The sequence below is a fragment of the Xiphophorus maculatus genome, chromosome 8 (assembly GCF_002775205.1).
Source record: "Xiphophorus maculatus strain JP 163 A chromosome 8, X_maculatus-5.0-male, whole genome shotgun sequence".
In the NCBI taxonomy this organism is placed as follows: Eukaryota; Metazoa; Chordata; class Actinopteri; order Cyprinodontiformes; family Poeciliidae; genus Xiphophorus; species Xiphophorus maculatus.
Genome location: NC_036450.1, coordinates 27,765,091 through 27,780,970, shown reverse-complemented (window position 1 = coordinate 27,780,970; position 15,880 = coordinate 27,765,091). Strand labels below are relative to the sequence as shown.

General features: G+C 40.4%; 1 protein-coding gene across 4 annotated transcripts in view; it reads left to right on the top strand.

The window, feature by feature from the left end:
* Positions 1-2,254: 2,254 nt before the first annotated feature.
* slc12a2 (solute carrier family 12 member 2) overlaps positions 2,255-15,880 on the top strand; it is a 77,621-nt gene continuing 63,995 nt past the window's right edge. For all 4 annotated transcript variants that reach the window (XM_023337719.1, XM_023337717.1, XM_023337718.1 and 1 more), the window contains exon 1: positions 2,255-3,188. In XM_023337719.1, the coding sequence (XP_023193487.1) occupies positions 2,652-3,188 (537 nt within the window). In that variant the 5' untranslated portion in view covers positions 2,255-2,651. The remainder of the gene's footprint in view (positions 3,189-15,880) is intronic.

Here is a 15,880-nt window from a genome sequence, read left to right as displayed (position 1 = left end):
CAACCTCCCAGTATTGAGGAGGTTGATAGTTGTAATCAATAATGTATGATTGATCAAATTATTAATAAAATTAAAATTCTTGAGTTTAATCAAGGCACCTACCTACTCAAGCAACTCTGGAGTCATAAGCAAACTCTCATGAAGGAATGAATTCTCACTACTGGCAGAATTAACTCAACAAAGAATGCTCACTGACACTCTTATTTCTAATCAAGTCTGAGAATTTATAATTAAAATAGCCCAATTTTACAGCAGATAATAACCTCTTTCCTTAACTACTGGCATACAATCTAGCTACTAATGAAAAGAGTCACTGCAATCTTTGGCAAGGGAGGAGGAAGATTTAAGTAAAAGAACAGGAGGCCAGGTCACTCTCAGACCTGTCCACCACTTTCCAACAATAGGTCAAAAAACTCCATGTTGAGGGTTAACAATTAGGCTAGATAAAGAAATCGTGGTCTTAGGCCTTTTATGACCACAAAGTAGATAAGTATTTGAAATCAAAGAAAGAAGAGAAGTGGAAGCAGGAGGAAGAAAGATAGAAGAGAATGGCCGAGAGAGCGCCAGTGAATTCAAGCAGTGCTGAATTCAATTGCTCTGGAACTCAACAATTTCTAACATGTGGCAAACCTAAAATGGCAAAGCAGCAACATAACGTAAGAATATTAAACCATATAATCAGCAAAACATTAAGCAAGCATACAACAGAAAGGCAATTTACAAAAACCTTAGTTTAAAACATCTAATTCAGCCCAAATACTGGAACGGTCTTACTTTGAGTTGATTGTCAGTTGGGTCAAAGCAATGACCAAAACTGACGGAACAGAAAAGACTTTTCTTCAGGCGAGAATTAAGGAGTGGCATCCCAGCTAGGTTCTCAGCAGAACCTCCAGTATTTTGGGTTGAAAAACAGAGGAAAGTACTCTTCTGTTTGATGAATAAAGAAGCTGCGACAGCAGGCCTCCACAGGCAGACGCGGCAATAGACTTCTCAAGTCTCTATGGGTATGCAGACTGCTTTCTAAAAGTTCTACAGGGAATACTGAAGATTTTGAATAAATTCTTCTTCCTGGCTAACAGGTTAGAAGAAAAAGGTTCAGAGCTGTTGTGTCTCAGTTGGAGGCTGAATCCAAAGACGGGGCTTTGGGATTCAGGTCTTGCTTTTTTAGTGGGGATCAGTTCTTGCTGGATCAGTTCTGAGCTTTATTGAGGCACTGATATCACAACCAGTGGTGTCTCCAGCACAATGAATGCTTAGGAATTAGTTCTGATCAGTTCATGAATAAAAATGGATCCCAACATTCCAGATGAACTACAGCATTTTCTTGGATTGTATCTGAAGACTCTTTGTCACTCTTTTTCCCCTTCACAAATAGTTTTATGATGCTGGAGTCATGAATAGGTTAAGGGTTGGCTCCACCATTTAGAGTTAGGGTTATCATCACCTTCCTAAACTGATGGCCTGGAACTGATTTTGGCAAAGAAAAAAGAAAAAAATCATGACCTCTTTTTCAACAAAAAAAAAGGTTTTGGGCAAAAAAAGAAGAAGAAAGAAACACACACACTTTGCACAAAAAATGTCACAGGCACACTGTCATCTTGGGAAGGTGACAGTATGAATAAACCTAGACACTGAACTTCTATTCAACGGCTGGTACATAAAGTGTTAAACAACACACTAGAAAAGTGAAAATATAGATTTCTGTTCAAAAAATCTTGCTGCAATCTGAACAAGATTAGAAGTGAATGGAAAAGATGTGAACCAGATCATTTTTGTATGCTATAAGTTGCACAGAATGGTAAACAAAAACTGTTAATAGCATTTAAGAACAATGCTAAGTGTTTAAGTAAAGCTTTCTGATGGACAAATCAAATTGAGGAGATTTATAGTCAAAAAAATATAAACATTAAGAGCACTTTTCACAGTTTATTTGACCAGGTAAAACCGATTAATAATTTGAGTCTAAGTTAGAGGCAAAGTGTCAAGGACAGTCTTTCCTTCATAAAGTTTTCTTCCTTTATGAAGGAAATAACCCTGAAGAGCTGTCCGTGCACATGTTTTGTTGGTTAGCCTGTTGGTACAGTTTGGCGCCCCACCTTACCTTCCTCGCATAGGGTTTTGATAACGTCATCCATACTGAGTAAGTATTGCAATATTCTCGCGACGTTTTCATCCCACTGTTTGACACAAAAGGTAATCACTGAAGTCTCGCGATGCATTTCTCTGTGGATCCCACCCTTCTCCGGTGCCGTCTGCAGCGTGTATAATAGCAAGCAGAGAGACGCTTGGACTCTAGGAGGAGCCGTGGCAAGGTCGACAGCAGCATCCTTTATAATAACACAACGCTTACAAGTGGTCCTTCCTGACTTTTAAAAGACGAAGGTTGTTGGAACGTTTTTATTTACTGCGACAGAAAGAGAAAAAGAAGAGTGGTGGTAACTTTCCAGCTTGTACTCGCATGTCTTGACGCTGCTAAGCAGCTATCTACCTCTAATACCGCCTTCTGCTAGGGATCCTGCGCCTCTCCTCAGCGGGCAGCACAGCGTGTGTTTTCCTGCAACTAGCAGGGGTTTAGTGACGGAACAATACAGCGCGTTCTTTACTGATTTAGTGGATCCAAGCGAGTGTTGGCTACATTCCTCCTAACAGCTATGTCGGAACCATCCTCTGCGCCTTCCGCGCCAGCAGACAGTGCTGCCCCGGAAAATGATTTTTTAGCTCCAGATGCCGGGCAAAGGCCGTCCGGTCCGACACCTAGTCAGAGCCGCTTCCAGGTGGATCTTGTGTCTGAAGCTGCGGGCGCCTCTGAAGAAAAGTCTGCGAGCTCCGAAAACTCTGCAGCGGATGGTGATTCAGGGGCCGGGGGTGAGGAAGCCAAAGGACGGTTCAGAGTTGTAAACTTTGCGGATCCAAACGGGTCGGGGAGCGGGGCCTCTCCGGAGGCAGTGCCGCCTGAGGGATTACAGAACGGAGACACGGTGATGAGTGAGACCAGCTTACATTCATCCACAGGGGGCCAGCATCACTATCACTATGACACCCATACCAACACCTATTATCTGAGGACCTTTGGCCACAACACCATTGATGCTGTTCCCAAAATTGACTTTTACCGACAGACGGCTGCGCCTCTGGGAGAGAAACTCGTGAGACCCACCCTGTCGGAGCTCCATGACGGGCTGGAAAAGGTAAGCTTCCCTCAAGATTCAGAGAGCGTTGATGCGTGCAGAAGCCAGCGTGTTTAGCTCGGTGACTAATTTAGAATGAGAGTTAAACATGACTTCCACAGCAAGATATCACGCTTTGTGGGATCCTCACGCTCAGTGATATGCTGCTAAATTAGGGACAGATTAGTTTGTATTGTTGCTAAAACTCCAAATAATCCCAGATGATTTTTCTGCTTCTTTCTTTATTTCACTGTTAGCTTTCCACTTCACTAAGCAGAAAGTCGTTTTAAACTTTTGAAATCATTAATCAAGGTTGAAATGCTATAATATCTAAGCAATCATTGCTTAAAAAATGGAAAATGCAGTAGTGAGACTAAAATTGAGAGAAAATGAACACTTTCTGTAGTTTCAGGAATTTAAAACTCTATATGGAGAGTGAGGGTGTATTATTTTCAGCTTGTAATAGTCTCATTAAGTCAAAGCACAGCCTGTTCTTCTTTGTTCATCCCTATGGCTGTGAATGTGGAATCTATGGTTAACTGGCCATTCTATTGTCCAAATCTCTTAATTGTATATTGTTCAGGGTGGGCCACCTGGTGGGCCACCTGGCTTTACTTGTGCTCCCACCAGGCTAAGCTTTATTTATTCTGATATCTTTTTGTATGTTTGCCTTTAAGGCTTTATATTTGGAATTTAGGTATTGTTAATAATGTCTTCCAATAAGATATTATTACATTAACACATTATTACTCATTACCTTGTGATATTTGTGATATTTTAAAGGTCAACTTCCCAAAAAAAAATTTTAACTCAAAAACACACTAGGCCACTGGATGACTGCCCTAGCGCTGATACCACCGGGCTTAGCAGGTTTTCAGGGGAAAACCCTGAAAAGGGAAATGCTTCCTCTGGCTCTAGAAGTCTGTAAGGAAAGCCGTAAGTAATAGAGAGGGAGACTGTGGATGAAGATTTAAAAGTGGAGAGAGACAGAAATAGTTAAAGAGAGACAGAAGGATGGAGAGAGACTGATAAAGAAAAAACAAAAAATGAATAAAGAACATTTTCAAGTTCTATTTTCCCTTAACGTGTTGTTGAAGATGTAGACGGCATATCGAACAGTCCTTACATGTTAAACAGGTTTGTTTTCTGTTAGTGGTTGTTACATTTATTATGTTTGTGTTAGTGGTTGTTACATTTATTACAGCAGTCAATTTTTCTACAGAGGGATTGCTGTTATACAAAGAAAGCAATTAAAAACATAAGCACTTAACCCCAATCAGAATTTCTCAAATATTTAAAAAAATCATTCTAAATACATGTTTCTCCATATTTTGGATTTGCAATCTGTGCTAAATGAGAGCAATATTAGCTAGTTCATAGATAAAGCGTATAAGTAGCATTCTAAAGTATTTGGCACTGCTTGTGCCCACATAAAAATATCTGTTTTAGCTTTTGCAGGTTGTCAATTTCATATGAAAACATGTTGCAACACACTATTTTTCTTCTGAAGACAAAAAAATACTGTTACAGACACTTCTAATTAACTTGTGAAACATATCTGGAACCATTTTGTTTTTAAATTGGCATGAAAGCTTCTTTTTCAGTTGGAATGTTTGAAAAGAAACCAAAAGGATTCTGTATGGGTTCATTGTGGGTTGACTCGATTAGAAGACTTGTCGTGATTTTGGACTCTGAACAACCATGAAGTTGACTAAATAAGAGTCTTCTGTAGGGTTCTGTAGAAAACGTTAAGTTGCCAAAGTAAGGGATCTTGAAATAATCAATGAGCAGTGATGGCATAGTTACTTTGAAAAAGTAACTTTAATTGGATTACTGATTACTCCTTGAAAAAGTAACTTAGTTAGATTACTGACTACTTGATTTGGAAAGTAACTAAGTTACATTAAAAGTAACTTTTAATTACTTTCAGCAGATGCTAACAACAACTCTCCTGTGAAAATTACATTGAGCTTTGCCAATACTTAATTGTAAGCTATTTTATAATGGTAACATCAACAATGTGTCTCCACTTATAAGGTTGAACTGAAGGGGAGATTTTTTAATGGTTACAGTACAAAAAAACAAAACGTGAGTAATTTGTGTGGTCCACTGTTGTCTGGAAAACTCTAAGAAGGATTTTAAAGCCCCCATATGTCCCCCCAGCCTCCAGGTTCTGCGCTACGGCCCTGCATTTGGTGTCTAAGCACAGCGCACAGAGCTCCTCCTGCAGCTTCACAACTCACATGGCTGCACAGATTTGTGACACTTATCTTAATATAAATAGTTATAATGGCGTTAAGTTGCCATTATAATTATTGGCAACTACGGACACGTTTATTCGTGGCTGTTTTCACGTTTATTGCGCTGTTCAAATTAGTCTCAATGTTTGCAGTTTTCTGGAGCACAACGCGAAGCTCGACGTCATTCAGAGGTAATATATTAACTTGACATTAACAAAGACACAGCGGGGCGGATCATCCGGGAAATGATGGACAGGGAGAGCCTGACTAAAACTACCTTAATGACGGACAAATTCTGGGATTTATTATGAGTCTCTGCTTATTTCCAAGCCCAAATGAGTAACTTCACGTTCAAAAACGAGCTCAAAAAGGCTCAACCCACCACTCTTTAAATTTGCAAGTGACTTAAAAAAAAAAAAAAAAAAGCCCAAAGCCGCTTATAATAATCGGACTTGGCGACAGAAACTCAAAATAGTTCCAGTTTTTCCACCAACAAAATGCGCATCTCCCTCCATTGTCACTCGACAAGACGCGTAGAGGAAATACGATAAAATAACGTATTTCCTGAAGTTTGATAAGAGGTGAAGAGGACACTGGCCAGAATCAACCCCCGGAAAGCAGCGGGACCAGACAACATCCCAGGTTGTGTGTTGAAAGACTGTGCAGAGGAGCTAAAAGATGTCTTCACCGATGTCTTTAACATCTCCCTGGAACAAGCCATTGTTCCATCACTTTTCAAAACCGCAACCATTATACCAGTGCCAAAGAAATCCTCTCCATCCTGCTTCAATGACTACCGTCCAGTGGCACTGACATCCATTATCATGAAGTGCTTTGAACGGCTAGTCATGGCCCACGTCAAGTGCAACCTTCCCATTACCCTGGACCCTTTTCAGTTTACATACAGATCAAAACGATCCACAGAGGATGCAATCTGCTCTGCCCTTCACCCTGCCCTCCCCCACCTGGACAAAAAGGACTCTTATGTGAGAATGCTGTTCATTGACTTCAGTTCAGCATTCAATACAATAATACCACAACAACTTATCTGCAAACTGGACAAGCTGGGGATTAGCACCTCCCTCTGCAACTGGCTGCTAGATTTCCTCACTCAGAGGCCTCAAGCAGTACGGGTTGGCAACTTAACCTCGAGCAGTATTACCCTGAACACAGGCGCCCCCAGGGCTGTGTGCTCAGTCCTCTGCTCTTCACCCTGCTGACACATGACTGCACAACAACCCACACCTCCAACCATATAGTAAAGTTTGCAGACGACACAACTCTTGTGGGCCTCATCACCAAGGGCGATGAAACCCACTACAGGGAGGAGGTCCATCTTTTGACCAAGTGGTGCAGCAACAACAACCTCTTGCTAAATGTCAGCAAAACCAAGGAGATTGTTATGGACTTCAGGAAGGGCCATATCGAACACCCACCACTGACCATAGATGGCGCTGCAGTAGAGAGAGTAGGCAGCTCAAAATTCCTTGGGGTGCACATCTGTGAAGACCTCTCCTGGACCACCAACACCACATCACTTGTGAAGAAGGCCCAACAACGCCTCTACTTCCTGCGCAAGCTCAAGAAGGCAAGTGCTTCACCACGCATCTTGACCACTTTCTACAGAGGCACCATAAAAAGCACCCTGACTAGCTGCATCACAGTGTGGGGCGGAAGCTGAACAGAACAGAAAAGCTCTGCAGCGCATTGTGAAAACAGCCTCCAAGATCATTGGTGCCCCACTCCCCGCCCTGCAAGACCTGTACACCACCCGACTCACCCAGAAAGCGGTCACGATTGTGGGAGATGTAAATCATCCTGCCCACAAACTGTTCAGTGTCCTGCCCTCCGGGAAAAGATATAGAAGCCTCTGCTCCCGCACCACCAGACTCTCCAACAGTTTCATCCATCAGGCTGTGAGGATGCTGAATTCCCTCCCCTCAGCATCAAAGCGGCCAAGAAGATGAAGAAGAAGAAACCCAGAACCTTGCACAACTGCCCTTCCTCCTAAAATAGAGGGCAAATTCGGCATTTAAACTCTGCACTTCTGCCACTTTTTTTTATCTGTATATCTCCATACTTGTATATAAACATATACATTCTCAGTTGTAAAACTTTTTACGCTATATGTCTAGTTATTGTACATCTATTTATTAATTGTTTAGGATAATTTTAGTTAGACTGTGTCTTTTATTGTTACTCAATGTTAGTAACGCCCTGTCTTGTATCACTGTGGGATAGTGAGAAACGTAATTTCGATTCCCTTGTATGTCTGGACATGTAAGAGGAATTGACAATAAAGCTGATTGATTGATTGATAACAAAAGAAGATAGTAACGCAAAGTGATTTTGATAAGTAACTGTAGTCTGACTACTTAATTTGAAATAGCAACTTTACTGAAAAAAGTGGTTCGACGTCAGTAACGCGTTACTGACATCACTGTCAATGAGGTACATTCTATACATTGCAATCCTATATTTTTGCACTGATTCTACTCTGTAGAGTAGTCACAACAATAATAAGACAATCAATGATAAATTCCGTTTTTTTGGAGTCAATACAGTAAACTTTCACAATAAGTGCTCCAAACTTCAAATATCCTATAGCTAATTAAAACTGCTTCTAGTGTCAGGTTTGGTGCAGGGTGTGGTGCATGTTCAGTTTGCAGGATTTAATTTATCCCTGATAGAAATAATTAAATTCAGGAGGAATTCTGAGTGGTGTTGATGGAAAATGTTAGAACTGCAACCAATATAAATGACAACATTAATGATAATTGATTTGATTTTGATTGAATTTTACACATGTACCATGATTTAAGATTTTTCCTGCTGTTACATATAAGATGGAAAGATTTAATGTTGGTGTTGGTGTCCTTCATGTCATAAGAATAGGAGCATATTTCTTAAATGTCAAACAATGTTTGACACAAGCAAAATTGTTCATAGTGATTATAATATGGCTAGAAATATTCATTGCCCAGAGTTATGATGCATTATACTGATTTCTTTCACAGCAGGGTTTCCCCCAGAAAACTTGTTAAGCCCGGTGGTCAGGGCACTGAGACGGTTCACCAGGGTTTTGTATTAAAAGATAGTAAATTGACAGAAAATGTAAAATATTACTGGGTAATTATGTTACTGGATAGCATTGCTGACAGTACTTAAACCTACAACTATACAATGTTGATTTCTTAAAAACAACAAATCAAAAAAATACAGTTAAGGTAAATATCAATTATTTGCACTTCTGTTAAATCCAAATTAAGTCATCAATTAGTGGCTCTAAAAACATGATGTAGTGCTGATCACATTTAGAACCGGCCCATGGCAGAACTAATATAATGTATCAGCATAGATACATTAAAAGATTTTAAATTCTTGAACATTTAAATGTAGGCTTGTAAGGAGCTGGCAAATTTAATTTGTAAAAGTTCAAAGAACAATCTTCTTAATTAGATTGTTTTGTTACTACAGCTACAATCAGATGCTCTCAGTTTAATCTTTGAGTCTTAGCTGTTTGTTCACAAATACATCTTAGTAAATTACAATTTTAACTGACTGCTTTTAAATTTGGCCAATTAAATTAGGCCCCTGTCCCAGATTTCACTAAATCCATATTGAAATGCTGTTAATTTGCTTCTGATGTTCTCAGCAGCAAGAGGCAAGAGGGGCTCCTAAATCAAGGTCTCATTAAACATTGGACTGGCCCTGCATTATGAGCATGATGTGCATTTCTGCTGCTGGATGTAAAGGGATAAAACAGGAGATTTAATTTATGTAGCTTAGTAGATCTTCCATTTCATATCTATTGTGTTTTAAACTGGTCAAGATGGCGCCGGCGCAGCTGGCTGCCTGTAGACGCAGCTCCCGTCGTGTGTGTTTGTCTGTGTATATTTGCTGTAACCGATTAATGATCCGTGCTTGAAGAACCAATGGATCATCAGTTGGGCTTTCCACAATGGCTGGATGTGGTTCTGTCGATGTTCTCCGCGTTCGTCTGCTACTTTTTATACTCTTGGTTGTGGAGAACCTCGCCGAGCGGAGTAGCGGCATTGTTTGCTTGCGTGAACGGCTGATTGCACTGTGTGGGCCTCTGCTGCTGCCTGGAGATGGGCCTGTGGTTCCGGAGAAGTTACGGAGGAGACGACAGGGCTGCGGGTCTGGAGTTAAATGGAGGTAGAAGAAGAGACGGCGCAGGCCAGCGTTACCGGCGATTATTGTAGGGAACATGAGGTCTTTGGTAAATTGGACAGACGAACTCACGGCACTGGTTAGGACCCAGAAGGAGTACTGGGAGTGCAGTATCTTCTGCTTCACGGAAACCTGGCTACACTCGCTTATTCCGGACTACAGCGTGGAGGTTCCTGGATCTTCCTTGGTGCGGGGGACAGGGACTTTTCCAAGAGTCGGAAGAAGAGGGGCGGCGGGATTGCACTTATGTGAGCGAGAGGTGGTGTAATCCCGGCCATGTTAACGTGAAGGAACAGATTTGTAGCCCGGACATTGAACTTCTGGCTGTGGGAATGCGGCCGTGTTATCTACCGAGGGAGTTTACGTCCGCCATTTTGATCACTGTTTACATTCCCCCATCAGCTGATGCAGCGGTGGCCTGTGACGTCATCAGCTCTGACACAGCCAAACTCCAGAGTAAACACCCGGACGTTGTTATTGTGTCTTGTCTCTTGTCTTGTCTCTATGCTGTAACTGCAAAGTAATTTCCCTGCTGGGATGAATAAAGTACTTCTATTCTATTCTATTCTATTCTATTTTAATAACCGCCACAGAGACTGTTTTTTGTATGATTTTCCCTTATTGAAATCCAGCAGTTAGCCTGGTGTTTCATTGAGCCTGCGCAATGTCATCTGTTTTAAGAAAACGTTAAAAACTAAGTGAAGGTTTACAACATTTCAATAATTAGGTAAATTCACAGATCTTTCCCCCCATTGATAACAATACAATCAACAGACAGGGTACACATGGAGGCAGGGTCTGAGCTAGGGCTGAAACGATTTGAGTGATTCGAGTGCCTCGATTATTAAAATTCCTCGAGAAAAATTATCTGCCTCAAAGCTTTGTTAAATTATATTTTATTATTTAGCGCACCGTGTTCCGACCGGGTCATTACTTGAGCTGCATGGCGCTCTCGCTTCCACCTGAGTTGTTGACGAAAGCTAAGTGTTAGCAGCATAACGTCCAGTTTTCAAGTTCGGCCTGGGAGGATTCTATTGATACATGATAATATCTGGGTCTTTGTCGTTTTTCGGGGGACCAATAAGCGTCCTTAAAATGACTGGCGCGATGCCTGTTGTACGGTAGTCTTTTCTCCTCCCGGAGGTTCTGCCTAGTGGCCGGTGTTCAGAGCGAACAGCGGGGATGAACACTGCAGGTGAGTGGATAGACTGTATTCTGCGGCCGGCTGCGCATTAGATGATTAACGTTAGTAAGTGTAGCTTTACGAACGAACCGGAAAATTTATTTCATATCATCCCGGTCTCAACATGCCTGTATGTGCAGGCATGTACATACAGAATCATAGGCTGGCAGACGTGTTTCTGTGTGTGACGACAAAAGGTGTTAAATCCCGTCGCTAACAAAAACACAAAAGCTAAAAACGTCTGGGCAAGGTGAGAGTTCATCTATTAAACAAAAAGCTGGAGTATAGACACTTTTTATATGCGTATTTGTGAGCCTGCCTCCTTATTATTGAATTGAATATAATTTCAGATTTTTGTATAACTTTTCTTCAGGTTAACTTGGAAAGTGAGCTATTATTGTTAAGAGTTATTTTTCTAAACTACAGAGAAGTTATTGTTAAGGAAGCTCAACTGTGAAAAATTGGACTGATGTTGATATGCAATGTAATACTGCTGTTATGTTAGATTTACCAATGTTTTACTTTATCTTTTTTTTATCCGATTACACGATTAATAGTAAGAATAATCGATAGATTACTCAATTACTAAAATATTTGTTTACAACAGCCTTAGTCTGAGCATGGTTGATACAGATATGTTCGTAAAGCTTTAAATTGTAGATCTAAAGAGACAGGTTTGATATTGGGATTAAGTATATTATGTAATAAATGATTCCCCTAGCCCTTGCTTGAGGATAGAGGTCTTTAATTAGTGTAGTTAATGAAGCCAAAGACGAACTCTGTCCTGTGAATTTCTTCTGAGATACCTGTCAGTTATCAAGTGATTTGTGATGAAAAGCTTCTTATGTGTCCTCTCAAGGTTGTCGATGAGGGTGAGTGGGGGGAAGCCTATATTGTTTTCTTTAGTCCTTAGTTAATGGCAAATGTCCGACACAATGACGGGTGTCTCTTTCATCACCTCTATATTAGAACAGCTGCAGTTCTCAGGATGGGGATGGTGAGCTGCTGCAGTTAGCTCATTTTCATGTGTGTACTTTCTGGCGAAATAGCTTGGTAAAAACCTCACTTTGAAATGAATGGGACAAGTGCAGTTTGAAGGTCGGACTGACCCTAATGCTTCCACCCTATCATGTCTTTACTATGTTTTCCTCTCTGTGTTACACAGATTGGAATGAGCATTGGAAATTCCACTGTACCAATTGATTGCTTTTCCACCGCAATTAATGACTGAATCATAGACTTGTTCCGGTGTATTGGCTGCACAATAGCTAAACTCTTGAGGTTCTTTTTAGTAACCAATACAGGCTGTGATGGTACATTCAAATTAAATGTCTTTGTGAGTGTGAACAATGTGTCTTGGGCAGAAGTTTTTTTTCTGACCATATGGCAACAGCATCCTAAAAGTTCATATTGACAAGCTAGAAGGGAACCAGTGACAAAGGAGATTAATTCCGACAGAGGCAGCCAAGCATAAACCCAGGCCGCTTAAATATTGATGTAATCTCACTCATGTGGAGTGCTGTAGTGTGGCACTTCCACTGCCACACTACAGCACTCCACAAGGGTGAATCAGTGTGAAACTTTTGTATCATGAGTATTGTGTATAAATTTATCCCAAAGTTACAGATACATTCTGGATTTCCCCCAGAAAATTTGCTAAGCCCGGTGGTTGGGGCGCCAACACCATGTTTTTGTATTAAAAGATGTTGAGTTGACAGGAAAAGTAAAAATATTACGGGGTAATTTTATGTTACAGGAAGACATTGTCAGTGAAATGCTATAAATTCACATATATAGTGTCCTAAAAACAACAAATCAAAACATTACAATTAAAATTAACAGAAATTATTAATCCAAATTTTGTTTATTGAGAACATTAATGCTGCTAACTTTGATTTAATGGTAATCAAAGTTTGATTAAACTGATTGAACTGGCAAGTTTACTTCGTAAAAGTTCAAAGAACAATCTTCATAGTTAGATTGTTTTGTTACCACAATCTGATGTGGTGAGTTAACCCCTTAACCCTCATCACCTAAATCAAAAACGGCTGAAAAGGCATACCCAAGTTAAATCAGCTGCTGTTCTTGAACAACTTGAAGTACATGCAAAAGCTTGGTCTCTTTATGAAGATGACAAGCTAAATTTTCTGTCACTATTCTGGTTCGGGTAAGCCACGAGTGATTAGTCTGTATACGGAGCTGACGTCTCTTCAGAAAGGTGTCAGTGAGAACGTCACTGACTATATTATCCGAGCAGAAACTGCAATTACAGCACTGCGTAATGCAGGAGAAGTTTTAAGTGATGGCCTGCTGACGGCAATGATTTTAAAAGGCCTGCCTGATGAGTTCAAACCATTCTGTGTTTATGTTACACAGAGTGATGAATTTTTAACTTTTGCCCAATTTAAAACAAAGCTGAGAAGCTATGAGAGCACAGAGAAGTTGTGTTGCTGGCTTAGTTGAAGATAGCTTGATGAAAGTTAAACAAAGAGACAATTGGAGTATAAAACTCACCTGTTACAACTGCAGCCAGAGAGGGCACAAAGCCCAGGATTGTCCTTCAACCTCGGGCGAGTGCAGAGAGACGAAACAGTGGTATAGTTTCTCCAAGAGCGCCACGCATAAGGACGTAAATTGTTCTGCAGAAAAGGCGAGACAAGGTCAAACAAGCAATGGATAAGGAGGACCATGCGTTTGCTTTCAAAGTGAAGCAGATCGACGACGCCCAGATCTATGGCACAAAGGTACTGTGGGCTAAAGCTATGAATGATGAAATGGATTCTTTGATAGAGAATAATACTTACAGCCTAACTTCATTACCTGAGGGTAAGGAAGCAGTGGGGGGTAGATGGGTATTTACTATTAAAGAAAATCCTGTTGAGACACATTATAAGGCTAGATATGTAGCAAAAGGCTATAGTCAGGTTGCTGGTATTGATTATAATGAGACTTTTTCCCCCCTGACTGCTGTTATGACATTTGTGTGTTCCAATGCAGCTTGCTGCTCGATATGATTTGGAATTGCACCAAATGGATGTCAAAACGGCATATTTACACACCCCTAACGATTGCGAGATATTTTTAGAACAACCTGAAGGATTTGAGAAGGTAACAGAGACAGGAGAAAAATGAGTCTGAAAGCTTAATAAGTCACTCTAAACAGTCAGAACGAAATTGGAAGAAAATGTTACATGATTTCCTTATTGAAAATGGCTTTGTGCAGAACCCTGCTGACTATTTTGTTTACAGTAAAGAAAATGAACATGAGAGAGTGATCTCGATTATTTGGGTTGATGACCTTGTTATTGCAGCTAGTAATGATCAAGTACTCAAAAGTGTGAAGAAAATGTCGAATAAAAGCATCATAATGGACAGCGGCAGAGTTTAAACCCTTAAATATCAGCTCTGAAAAAAGAAATAAAAGGAAAAACGGCACGCGGGCGTTCCGGTGCAGGTTAAGGGGTTAATCTTTGAGTTTGAGCTCTTTGTTCACAAATGTCTCAGTAAACTACAATCAGCATTGACTGCTTTTTAGGTTGGCCAATTAAACTACCCACTTCTCCCAGAATTTTTTTGTACAAAGTACAAAGCTCAAGAAAGTACTTTACATTCTTGGAGATGTAAAGTACAACAGGAGCGCTTGTATTGTTACTATCCAATTTTGGGAGGCAGTGTCTCCTTCCTTCGCCATCTCCAGGAACCCATATTCTTTGTGTTAATGGCTCTGACTGGACATGGAGACAGGAAGGAAAATAATACGCAGCCCTGCTGGTGTGGCTCCTTACAAGAGCAGGCACCCTCTTTGTCTCAGACTCATAATCTTGCTGGTTACTTTCCAGCAGTTTTACCACACGCATCTGTGCACAGGCTGCGTGATAGCTGTGTGTGAGTGAGTGTCCGGGCAGATCAGTTCTCTTCTATTTTATTTCCAGATTTAGATGACAAAAATCTTGATGTGAGGAATTAACCTTTCAAGTACAGATTTAGTTCACCCACCACTGGGTGGAACAGGTTGAAACTGATCTTGCTATTTTAGGGCTTTACATGATAGATAAATATTGAATTCATTCTGTTTAAAGCCTGTTATGCTCCTCTTAATTGCATTACACCATTTAACTTGCTTTAATTAACAAAAGTAAACACCCAAAAGGTTAGTGTGTTACCTGGAGTAAATACCTGAAATGTTGCTTTGATTCTTTCCACTACTTTTCAGTACAAAGCACTTAAGTCGGGTTGTAACTGGTATAATGGAGAAGCTCTGTTGTGATGACGTGCTGAAGGCGAAGTGTCACAGCTATCACAACTATCGAGCATAAATTGTTGTTCAAATAAACTTTTGCTGTCAAATTTGCTGTGAGTATGTAGGCCTGTCACGATAGCAAATTTTCCTGAGCGATTAATTGTCTCAAAAATTATTGCGATAAACGATAATATTGTTTGAAGACCTTTTTACACTGATTTAATGGAAATGACATAATAATGCATGCGATTTCTTGCCAAAGATAAATACACTTTATTTTCAAAAGAACACTAAACACTGGAACTGATAAACAAAATAAACAAAACAACCAAAAACAAAAATAAAATGGTCTCCGTTAACAAAAAACGCACTTGAAAAAAAGACTAAACAACATAAAGTAAAAGTGGAAATAAATACTGCATTCAATCAAAAGAGTGCAGATTATGAAGTCTGTATATTATGTTGCCCTTCAGTAATAATTAGATTAAATAGAGAAGATGGGCACATCGACCACCTGATGCAATAGTTCACACTACATGATTTTTTTGCTCCTATTTTTCCCCTTACAACAATCTTAAAACATTGGTCTTTCGAAGATTGTGTGGTGTGTTACAGTAGATCGTCGTTGCCGCTCCGATCTAAATTTTTCCCCACTGGGAGCTTAACGCAACCTGTTGAATGTGACAGGTAGCCAATCAGAAAGCGCGGATTCTCCTCGCTTTCTGACGGGAAATTACGTCGGGGAATCCCAAACAGCGGACACGGCGCAACCCGAAGTCCAGCGGACATTGGAGATGATATGTAGAAACAACATTAATGTTTATTCAACATGCAAAGAATATAGAAATGACAAGGG